Source organism: Triticum aestivum, chromosome 7B (genome assembly GCF_018294505.1).
Source record: "Triticum aestivum cultivar Chinese Spring chromosome 7B, IWGSC CS RefSeq v2.1, whole genome shotgun sequence".
NCBI lineage: Eukaryota > Viridiplantae > Streptophyta > Magnoliopsida > Poales > Poaceae > Triticum > Triticum aestivum.
In genome coordinates, this window is record NC_057813.1 from 710,057,343 (window position 1) to 710,069,178 (window position 11,836).

Here is an 11,836-nt window from a genome sequence, read left to right on the forward strand (position 1 = left end):
TGTTTGAGTTGCTAGTTTTTTCCCATATTTCTGGTTGAGTCAACTCAGCCAAATGCTAGACCTTTTTACAGAGAGATGGAAACAGTTGCTTCCTGTGTAGTATAATTTTTTTTTACTAGGTTGCTAGAAGAGGGGGGCTTACAGGGAAAACTACCGGCAAATGCTATGCACAAATTGCTAATAAGGCGGTGGTTGCTTGCCTACTCATTACAACTAGTTTCACTTAACCAAACTGATGACAGTGAGATGATGGATTGTAATAAGGGTGGTAACTAGTATGTTTCTCTCTTTTTCCTTTATGCAAATGAAGTTTATGCGATGCCTGGCAGATTCTGCTCTAAAGAGAAAAGAAAAGTTCACCAGTGGACCAGCGGCGATCGACACTACCCACAAGTGCAAGCAAGGAATCATGGATGCATGCTTTGGCAAAAGGAAAGCAATGACAAGATGCCCAAAGCACATACCGTTACCATTACACCACCCATCTTCTGAAACATACACGTCTGCTCTACCTTGCAATGCGCGTTCTGTTCCTGAGCTCTACCAAAGCTCGTGCCATTGACAAAAGCAAAATCTTCCCTTGTTTCAAACCAAGATGACCGAGTGATCAGATATATCCTTGCCTGGGACTGGGTTTCTTGGTGGCAATTTTTCTATTCTCTGCAAGTGTTCTTCGCTCCTCCCCGGCTTGATTCGCCCTTGGCGCTTCTAGGAGGTACTGCAATTGCATCTCATGCATATACATATGTAATATATGATCTCATCTTGTCATAGGTTTTGACAGCGTGTGATCAGGAGTTTAAGCATCTTGCTTTTGTAGGGAGTGGAGAAATCTGTGCCCCATGGGTTAGATATATGTTTATCCCGGTCTTCTTCTGCTAGTATTAGTTTTCCGTCAAGAAGTTCAACATGCCCACACTGGTTGGTACCTCTTCTCCCCTCACCAAGTCCAATGCTTGATTTATATTTGTGTGTTCCTACATTGCTCATTTTAAGCATGACGTTAGCACTAACAAAATTTTGGACCGAAGCAACCCACAGTATGGACTGGTATTTTGTACACTTAAATATAGTTCCGCTTCATTTAAACTTTCAAACTGGAAGAATGCATTAACTGATCTCACAACTAAGATTGCATCATTTGTTGCTTTAGTTTAATATCACGTCATTTGTTGCTTTAGATTGGAACAAGTTTAATTTTGGACTGGAGTACCCCACATCAAACTTAGCGAGTATATGTATGGGAGAAACTGGTGTTTTGTACACTCGAATATAATTCCAGTCAATTTAAACTTTCAAACTAGATGCATACCTCTGCTAATCTTATCATTATGATTGTATCATTTGTTGCTTTAGTTTGTTCTTACGCAAAATAGCTATTAATTCAAATTATAGTACCAAGGTACGTATTGTGGCAGTTGTATGAAATAACAATTGATAGCTGCAGTATGTGAAGGATTTTGATGACGCCGTCAGACAAGTGGTTGATCTTTTGTGTGAAAGCGATGGTACTGCAGAAGGCAACATTAAAACATTCTTGCTTTGTGGTTGGTTCGGCAAGAGTGCTGGTCGGGCATTGGCAGGACATGCTGTTCTTAGAGCTATAGCGAAACTTCTAAAATCCACAATATGTGATGATTCTGACATGAGAAAGAACTTTGACAGAATTATCCATGTGGACTGCTCCCTGTGGAAAAGCAGCAGGACCATGCAGAGGACAATAGCAGAGGAGTTGAACCTTCGCCATGTAATGCACATATTTGATAAGGAGGATGAAGATGATGATTTCAGAGGAGTAGACAACAGCTCTAGAAAAGCGATACCAAGGATCGCAAGTTTGATTAATAAGTCTCTAAGAGATGAAAGATTTCTGATGATTTATCATCATGGAGGAGATGAAGATATTGATCTGGTAGAGTGTGGCATTCCTCTTTATGGTGAAGGTAAATTGTTATGTACCTATGGTGGAAGATTTTTGAAGACCAAGTGGAGAGAATTCAAGTTGATGCACACTTCTACTGATATTTTTATTTATGTGACGGCATATTCTACAAATAGTGCATCACATATTGAAAATGTATTGCACAAAGAAGCTGCTGGAGTGATTGGTGACACCGGTATTGATGGCATCAACACAGAAACAGTTTTGGATTGCTTCTTGTACTCATTATTCCTAACAACACGACTACCTGAAAACTTTACTGGTGTTGACTATGGTTGGGCGACTCATGCCTGTAACTACTGGATATGTGATGGAATCCTTGGTGAGGACAAACCATGGGAGATTGGCAGTACATTGTATCATGTGATACCAATGTTGGGCAATTCTACTTACGAAACAAGACACTTGGCATCCTATTTGGATGGACAGAAAAAACCCTATGTAGGTTGGTATTCAGTCACCTCCAACAAACTAAGGGCAGAAGATATCTCTAATGTTCCTGGCAGTGCATCATCATATTTCTTAACATTTCAGGGAGATGATCCTGTATATGTACGTAATGATTTGTTTCAACTAGCCAGCAACAACCTCCGTGTGCTAAAGCTCTACAACTGCAGCTTCAATTTTGCATCTCCTCCTTTTCAGTGCTGCCACAACCTAAGATTCCTTTGGCTTGACCATTGTGCAAACACTGGGAAGGAGGAGCAAAGTGGAGGGCCAAGTTTTCCGTGCCTGCTGGTGCTTGACTTACGTTTCACAGAGTATGTTTTCTTGCCTCGGATGATTGAACTGATGACCAATCTCAGGGAGCTAAATACAAGGGGGGTCTCATGGAAGACTCTAAGTCATGCATGGAAAAAGCTACAGAAGCTTCAGAAGCTCCGATTAACAGAATCTTCAGATGTGGTCACGGTGGACAGTTGCTCTCCGGTAGATATGATGAACCTGGAGCTGCTTGACTTGTCACGAAACACTCACCTGGAATCATTGCCAACATTATCATCGGCAAGAAGCCTGAAGACGCTTATTCTTGATGGTTGTTCCAGCTTGGAGCAAGTTGCCCTGCAAGGAGCTCCTCCACTGCTTGAAAGTTTTAGCTTCGATGGTTATGGCCCAGCAGAGAATTGGACACATTCGATACACCTGCCACAAAAGGAATTGCGCCTCAAGTCTCCTTTAGCTCCGGTTGAAATAGTCAAGGTGACAAAGATCTCCCTACACGGTTGTGGTCGATTGCATAACATATTCCTTCGTGGACTGCCAAATCTGGAGGAACTGAACCTCTCTGGTACAGCCATTAAAATACTTGACCTCCGAGCAATGGATGTCCCGAAACTCAAGAAGTTATTTCTGCTGGGCTGTGAGCAGCTTCGCAGACTAATTTTGCATGGATCACCTAGATTGAAAGTGCTCCATGTGGACACACAGAGGAAGATTAGATCAATGATCTGCTGTGGAGAACAGGGATCCTTTGACATTGAGGTATGTATTGCTTTTACGGATGGAAGATTCATTTGGTCATCTGCAAAGGGACTCGTTTTCCAGACAGAAAACCTTCTCTCCAAGGTGTACCTCCTTATCTCTTGTATGAGCAGTAGCCAAGCCAACATCACCAAAAGTATCAAGAAGATTGGATCTAGCCGACAGGGTTTGGTTCCAACAAGGCCGTTATTACCGTATAATGATATTGCCATGGCTAAAGATGTTACATGCTCGCTCTTGGTGTGGAACTGTCAACAGCTCCAAACTTTGAACGTGCATATCGAGATTGGTAAAGGAAGCTATAATTTAGAGAGTATGCAAGATGAAGGGGATTTCACAAGTTTCGCAGCTTTTGTCGTTGAATCATTGCATGTGCATGACAATTGCTCCATCACTGCTATCCCCCCAACGAATGGGTCACACTGGCAGAGACTAAAATGGTGTCATGTTGAGAGGTGCCCCAAGCTACACTCTGTGTTTCCATCTCGGTATAGAACATACAACTTTCAGCGTATAAACACATTTTCAGCTTCTGATCTCCTAGTGGCCTATTGCATCTGGGGAGGCATCAAGAAATCTTGGGATGACCACACACACCATAGTCTCCAACAACTGCAGCACATATACCTGTACAATTGCCAAAGGCTGGTGTTCGTCCTCCCCATTTCCTTCACCTTGCCCAACTTGGAGACCCTCCAGATCGCATACTGCAGTAACCTCCGGCATGTTTTCCCATGGGACCACGAGTACACTGAGGAAATAGCATCTGGTTTCACATTCGACAACCTGAAGCACATCAAGCTACACCATCTTCACAAGCTGGAGCAGATATGTGAGGTCAAATTGACTGCACCTGCGTTGCAGTCAGTCGGCATCAGGGACTGTTGGGGTCTCAGGTGTCTCCCGGCTGTAACACGTCAAGGTCCTAAGCCGGTGGTGGACTGCGAGAAGGACTTGTGGGACAAGCTCAAATGGGATGGCTTGAGGGCTGGACATCACCCGTCGCTGTTCGAAACGCGCCACTCAGCCTACTACAAGAAGACCCTCCCGAGGGGCTCCTACCTAAGGTCCGTCGCACATTGGTTTCTTATATGCAATATACATAGATAGATTATAATGTTTTTTTCTACAGAAAATTTTTGTTAGTTGATTAGTAATATTTCCGCTTCTCGTTGTCCATTTAGCAGGTGATCTGTTGTTGCTCTGCTCTACGACACAAGGAATTGGTCTATGTGAAGCATCAGTTTGTTGCTGTTACGAGTCATCGCCTCACGTCTCCGAGGTGTTTCTCCAGTCGTATGTGTGTTTGCAAATTAAGTGTGTCCGTGCTGCTGCTGCTACTTCCACGGTGAATAAAGTGTGTGTTTCCTTTCTCACTGAGCTGCCTTGATCTTGGTATGCTGGATTGGATTGGTGTGTTTCCTTTCCACCAAGCTGCCTTGATCTCGTTATGCTTGATTGGATTGATGTGGTGTGCTGCTACTTCGACTTCGAGTGTTGGCTTTCCACGGCTTGGTGTGCTGTTCACAACCCTGCTACTTTGTGTTGGTTTGCTGTCTGTTTGTAATAAGAGGGTGTGCGTGCATCGGTGCGCGTAAACCCGGTGTGGTGTGCGACTGATGAACCTGAAATTCAGCTTGGTTTGATGTATGTTTGCTTGACGAAACAATATATCGTATCATTGTGATGAGTTGTGTGATTTGCATGAGTTTGATTATCGGTTGTTGTCTACTATAATATGTTGAGCTAGGCTCGCATCCTGTCATTTGGGTATAATTTTTTTTCTCTTTTTGTTTTGCCAGGTCTTTCTACCAAACATGTCTCAGAAGGTAGAATCCTTTTGTTTCTTGGATAGAAACATGGTACTTGCCTCTCAGGGTAACATTTGTCTTATCTAAACTGTATGATTTATCCATACTACCTGTGATGTGCATGCATTTGTCTCTGTAGACTTGCTTTTGATATCACTGTATTACAACAGTTTACTTTTCTTCTGTACGTGGACTTGTTTCAGTGTAATTCCAACCTCTGTTTCATCTTTCATTTGCCACTAGAGGATTGTTAGTGCGCCACGTCGCGCACTCCATGATTTTTGTCAGCTAATTTGTAGTTTGGATTGCTCTCCAAATAGAAATCGATATTAGAAGAGAAGAAAACAGAAGGACAACCCAACAAAAGAAGCGGTATAAATATTTTCTTTTAGCCTTAACAAGCAAGAGCAACATTACTGACCTAGGGATTTCATATCTGAAAATGGGGATGGATTAAAGTGCAGCCTAGAAATACCCTGAAACTGGCAGCAATTCTTTCTGTGCTCGTTGAAGGGAAGCACAAACATATGGAACTGAAAACGCCGTGCACATTCATATATAAATAACAAAATAGCTAAGAATCCTTCACCAGAAGTAGACGCGGATATAAGGTGGACGTTCGCTGGAGCAAAATTGGCAGCGAACGCCCGAGTTGCCATGCCAAAACAACTAAAAATCCCAAGCGTTTGTTAGGGACTTGCCGTCTACAGAAGGGAAACTTGCCATGTGTATGGAAGAATTGCCAGCAAACACAGCCTTCTCCAATAAAAAAAAATACCATCCGTCTCATTCCAGTCACACGGCTGTGTGGGTACACTTATTCTTAAGCGTGGTTTCCTTCAGCTATGCAGTCACCTCTTTGGGTTGCGAGAACTTGACACATCTTAACAAACGTTACTGCCCACAAAAGACTCTGCCAACGACAAAACCAACAGAGCACATTGCAAGAACCCAAACTATATATGGAAGCATAGGAATTCTTTACCTTCTTTACCTTAATCCAAATCTTGCGAGTGGAAACCGCTCGTCAGGGATATCGAAATCTTTCTTTGAAGATGTTTAGCATCCTCTCAGGTGTGAAGGCTAAAGAACACAAAAGACCAGGGACTCCAATTATAACTGAATCTAAGGAGTTTAAACCAAAAGACAAGTGTTAAGCTCCTAGTGAAGTGTGTGATTTGAATCATGCACGAGCCAGAAGCAAACAGTAATCAACTAAGAAAACCACTGCATATATAATATAAAAAGGGAACTGTGAGCAAGATTCTCAATATATAGATAAAACATTGAGATGTTTAATCTTCTGTGGAGGAGGGAGAATCACCATGGCCTCCACATTCAGGCAATCATCAATATATAGTTCTCTCAATACGAAATGCAACCTAAATTTAGCTAATAACTCATCGAGATTCTCAGTTCTGGTTGAACTCAGAAGATGGCAGTCAAGTAAATTTAGCTAACTCAAAGTGTTGCATCATATAACAAATGTGGAGATGTTATATGTGTAAAGATTGTCGTCACTGGCAAATAAAACGCAATGTGCTGAGAGCAGAGAGAAATAGCACAGTACATAGTGAGCAAACGCAATGTGCTGAACAGAATCTAACTGTAAGTAAATAACTTGTGCCAGACCCAAAGTCCAATGAAATTCAGATGAGACGACTGACTTCAGGTAATCTTTTTGCTACTGAATACAGATGCAAAGCAGAATGTTTTCATTGGCAAATAAAACGAAATAAAATACATGCTTCGCCAAGATTACCTCTCAAGTTATTATAACATCATCACAGTTGCCATCCGTTATGTGGAGGACATACGGTTGATTCTATTGATGTGTATTTCGAGATGAACTTTTTAGTTTGCAGAAAGTTAAGGGGCCACGATGGCACAAGCATTTAAACAACTGATGCAATATAACAAAAAGCACCGCACAAGCATTTTGCTAGTAGTTAAGCAAAGAGCAACATTTCCCCAAGAAAACGAAGAGAATTACTCCCTCCGTTTTAAAATAGATGACCCAACTTTGTACTAAAGTTAGTATAAAATTGAGTCATCTATTTTGGAACGGAGGGAGTAGTTTCCAAACACCAGTGATAAAGAAACACACTGATCAATTATCACTGTTTGAGTTGTTAGTTTATTCCCATATTTCTAGTTGAGTCAGCTCAGCCAAATGCTAGACCTTTTTACAAAGATGGAAACAGTTGCTTCCTGTGTAGTATAATTTTTCTTACTAGGTTGCTAGAAGAGGGGGGCTTACAGGTAAAACTACCGGGAATTGTTATGCACAAATTGCTAGTAAGGCAGTGGTTGCTTGGCCACTCACTACAACTAATTTCACATAACCAAAATGATAAAAGGGAGATGATGGCAACCAGTTTAGAAAACATTGTACTAGTGAGTGGTAACTAGTTTGAAGAAAATTGTAAATAAGATTCCAACTAGTCTGAAGAACATCATAAACGAATACACATTTGAAAATCAATTGGGGAAAGCAGTGCTGAAGCGGTAAACATTCACAACTTGATGGCACATTCCGTCAATGCAGTTTGAGCTAATTTATTTCTAGCCAAGTATTGCCTGCGCCTGAGACAATTGCTAGGCAACCAACACTGTGATGTTAAAAGAGCGCGGGAAATCTGAGGATGGCTCACTGTTTATTTCATGACAAAAGATACTTCCCAACTGAACAGTCAACCGGCAACATCCAGGAACCAATTCGAAGGTGACAAAATAACAGATTCGATATACTACATCATATATTAGATAGAAAAATGAGATCTGAATAAAAGCGACTCATCTTGACCAAACTACCTCGGTCTCATCATTCACTCGATTTCTTCCCAGTCTTCCACTTCGATGTCCGGCTGCAGCTTGCTCACAGATTGACCGGCACTTGGTTCTGCGCTGGATCCAGCGCCAACGCGAGGAGCGGAAGTGCTGGATCCAGCATCAGTGTGAGGAGGAGGCTTAGGTTTGTCGGCTGGCCCAGAGCTGGTTGCGGCATCAGGCTCCAGAGCATTCCACCGGTTTGAACTCGTGACCTGAACAGCAGGTTTCCACACTGATCCTGGGAAATGACCAAGCACACTTGTCCCTGGGGCACGACCAAGCACTGTCATCACTGCATGCGGGTTCGGCTTCAGCTCAGAGGGAGAGTCCTTCTTCCATGGACTGGCACTGCTCACTGCGGCCAACCCTCCATCTCTCGGTGCTCCAACCCACACATTGCTTGACAAGGAGGCCTGGGTGATGCTGCTTGGGCAAAACATTGCAGCACCCTGGTAAGCAGACCCATAATCAAGCCGCCTCAGCGCCGTCGCAGCTCTAGCTGGATCACTGAAGACTGCAGCAGCATTCTTGTCATTCAGCCAAACCAATTCACATTCCCCACCAAACCTTAACACTAGAGAGTTAACATCAGCATCCCTTGGCAGGTCCAGCATTGCGACGACGAGCCTCGGATCCATGTCCACCATGGGGTCAAAGTAAGGATGGGCCGCCGAGACAGGGACACCAGGCTTGGAGCCCAGAACACGAGCAGGAACCTTAGACTTGGGTGTCACATGGACGGTAACAAAACGCTTTGGCTCCCAACCAACTGCCTGGACAGAAAGCTTCCACCTATCTGCAATGAGCCTGATAGCATCTCTCTTGTCCTTCATCATGTGACAGAAGACATGGAACTTCATGTTGCTTGAAGAATTCCCCCTTGTTTTCCCAAGGACAAGGAACTTGCACCTCTCCTCTATGGCCAGCACCCACTTTGGCTCACGCCGGAAAAGATCAGAAACCAAATCCGACACATTTGAGTTCTCACCAAAATGCAATGCATCCAGATTGGGCGGGGTAATGTCGAAAGCTTCAGCAAGGACTCGTTTCCGCTCCACTTTTGCACACTCCTCATCACAACAGAGCTTCCTCTGCCCAAGAGGTACCCTTTTCCCATTTGATTCCACTGGTTGGAGAGCCATTGGCAGCTGCTGCATGACGGAGATATCAAACGTACTATCACCATTGTAGGCTCCACCGGCACTGCAGGGTACAGTTGTACTGATACGGCCACAAGAACAGGTAATAGTTGCACGATGTTCACATCTCACGTCTGGGCAAGGCGACGATGGGTGGCATGGGGCGTTGCAAGTGTGCTTGCATTCCCTCCTTGGGACACCACATAACTGTCCACATGAAACTTTGCCCCCAGAGCCTGAACTAGCTTCTCCATTTGCAGGCGGTGGATCACAAGGGGAAGGATGGCAAGGCCTGGCACAAGCATGCAGTCCACATTGACGGTTCTTTCCACAGGGCTGGTTGCATCTGATATCCTTCGAACCACAGGGGATGTTCCTTAGCATCACATGTCCTCCAACGCACTCTCTCATGACTGGCACAACGCAAGGTGGGCAGTCCCCAAAATGGCATTGATGCGAAGCTGGATGCCCACAAGGCTGAGGGACAATGCACTGGTGTGGGCATGATGGAGTTGGTGTGCCGCAAGGCTGCGGTGGCGGAATAGATGACCTGCCACACGCACACGTGAGATCATTGAATATGGTCTCACGGCAAGGGTCGCAGTGACCGCTGTGGCAGAGATGCTGGCATCCATGCTGTCCACACCGGAGCTTCTTGCCACATGGTATCTGGCAGAAATGGGGATCCATGCTGTCACCTTGATGCTGAGCAAATGGCTTCGACAGCGGGCAGCAGCACTCGCTGCACCGGTGCCTCCCGCAGTTCTTCTTGCGGCCACAAGGCTTGTTGCAACGGAACTCTTCCTTGGAGACCTTGTAGCACTCCACCATCTGGCCTGATGAGCCACAGCGGCACCTCTGCTCGACACGCACCAAGCACGGTGGGCATTCTCCTTCATGGCACGTGCCCTTGCACCTATGCAGTCCACACGGCAATCTCTTGTCGCATACCTTGTCACAGGTGGCGATTGGGTCCAAGCAGCTAGTCCTCTTCTCCTGCAGCCTTGTCTTGCCACAATGGCATGTGGTGACCTTCTCTGGCACAAGCTCGCACTCCCCGCACGGCCCTGGGTGGCAAACATCCTGGCAGGCATGATTGGCACATGCCAGGTTGTGGCCACAAACCTCACTGCAAGAGAACACCCCATCCTTGTCCGACAGCTTCCCTTTCAGCACCATCTCGCCGCACAACAATGTCTCTGTTTTCTTGCCACAAAAGCACTGTGCAGGGTAATCAACCTCGCATTCCCCGCACGGGCCGGTGTGGCAGACCTTGTCGCAACGGTGCCTCCGGCAGGGTAGCAGCTTCTCACATGGCTGCCCACACGTGACAGGCGTGCTCCGGTCCGCACAGCGACGGGTGATAGACTGCTTGCCGCAAGGGCAGGGGCGCTCCGGAGCAAACGCCTTGCAGGGCGGGCACGGCCCAGGGTGGCACTGCAGGACGCAGGCGTGCGGGCACCTGGCGGCGACATCGTCATCATCATTGCCCTTGGCGGCGGCAGGGTCTGCTCTGTCGAGCGGCTTGGAGCACGGCTCGCCGCAGGAGTGCGGGGTGAGGTAGAGGTCGTTGGGCGGGTCGCGGCGGCGGCGGCAGAAGCAGGTGTAGGCGATGTCGCGGGCGGGGACGTCCTGCACGGACTGGCAGCCCGGGCAGCGCCAGGCGTCGGAGGCCGGGTCGTCGGAGGCGGAGGCCGGGGAGCGGGCCCACCGGCGGATGCAGGGGAGGTGGAAGATGGAGAAGCAGCTGCCGCAGGACCAGACGGGGGCGGAGCGGCGCACCATGTCGTAGCAGATCATGCACTCCACCGTCCCCCGCGCCAGCTTGTCCTGGATCTCCTGCACCAGCTGCGGCACCGCCCCGCCCCCCGCCGCCGCCGCCGCGGGCGCGGGCGCGGGGGCGTTCGCCCTCTCATGCCGCGGCGCGTAGGCGGGCGCGTTCGCCCTCATCTGCCGCGGCGCGGGCGCGGACGGGGGAGCCCTCTCCTGCGGCGGCGGGGCGCGGCCGTTGTTGTGGTTGGGGCGGCGCTGGCGGCGGGGGGGCGGGCGGCTGTCCGGGGCAGGGTTTGGGTTGGGGTTGGGGAGGGGCAGGAGCGGGGCGGCGCTGTCGCGGTGGTGGGGAGGCGCGTAGGCGGCGGGGTTGGGGCGGGGCGCGGGAGCGGGAGCGGGGGCAGGGGGCTCCGCGGCGGGTGCGGCGGATCGGGGCCGCCATACGCCGCGGGAGAAGGGCGCGTCGGGGCCGCGGCGTCGGGCGGTGGAGGGCTGCATGCGGCGGCGGGGCAGACCCGATGCGTCCTCCGTCGGGGATGTGGTGGTGGGTGGTGGGTGGAGGCGGCGGTGGTGGGGAGCGGAGTGGATGGGGGTGGGGGGGTATTTGAGGGGGAGGAGAGACCTGGGGACGACGGCGAATCGCCAGGCGGCGGGCGGCGGCGGCGGCGGCGGGCGGCGGGCGGTGGCGATGGGAAGGGGAAATTTTCTCGCGAATATATACTGCAGTACTTGTATACGTATACGGCGCTGCTCTGCTAGCCTGCGGTGCGGTCGACCGCAGCGGAGGTCGGTTTGTTTTCGGCGATTTTTCCCCTTTGGAAGCCTCTAATTTTCTTCATTTATGTTTCAATCCCCGGTTC

General features: G+C 48.0%; 2 protein-coding genes across 5 annotated transcripts; one reads left to right on the plus strand and one right to left on the minus strand.

The window, feature by feature from the left end:
* The first annotated feature begins 336 nt into the window (after positions 1–336).
* Positions 337–5,123, plus strand: LOC123155527 (uncharacterized). Of its 4 annotated transcripts, none has more exons than XM_044573684.1 (4): positions 337–715; positions 821–921; positions 1,442–4,491; positions 4,612–5,123. In XM_044573684.1, exons 2-4 carry the CDS (start codon positions 910–912, stop codon positions 4,613–4,615), a joined length of 3,066 nt encoding a protein of 1,021 aa, XP_044429619.1. In that variant the 5' UTR covers positions 337–715; positions 821–909; the 3' UTR covers positions 4,616–5,123. The 4 variants fall into 4 exon arrangements, with proteins under 4 accessions (XP_044429619.1, XP_044429620.1, XP_044429622.1 ...); XM_044573685.1 differs by having other exon boundaries at positions 338–715; positions 1,448–4,491; XM_044573687.1 differs by having other exon boundaries at positions 338–715; positions 1,666–4,491.
* A 2,752-nt stretch (positions 5,124–7,875) lies between these two features.
* LOC123155528 (NF-X1-type zinc finger protein NFXL1-like) lies at positions 7,876–11,611 on the minus strand. Its single transcript, XM_044573688.1, has one exon. It carries the CDS (start codon positions 11,472–11,474, stop codon positions 8,064–8,066), a length of 3,411 nt encoding a protein of 1,136 aa, XP_044429623.1. The 5' UTR covers positions 11,475–11,611; the 3' UTR covers positions 7,876–8,063.
* Positions 11,612–11,836: the final 225 nt, after the last annotated feature.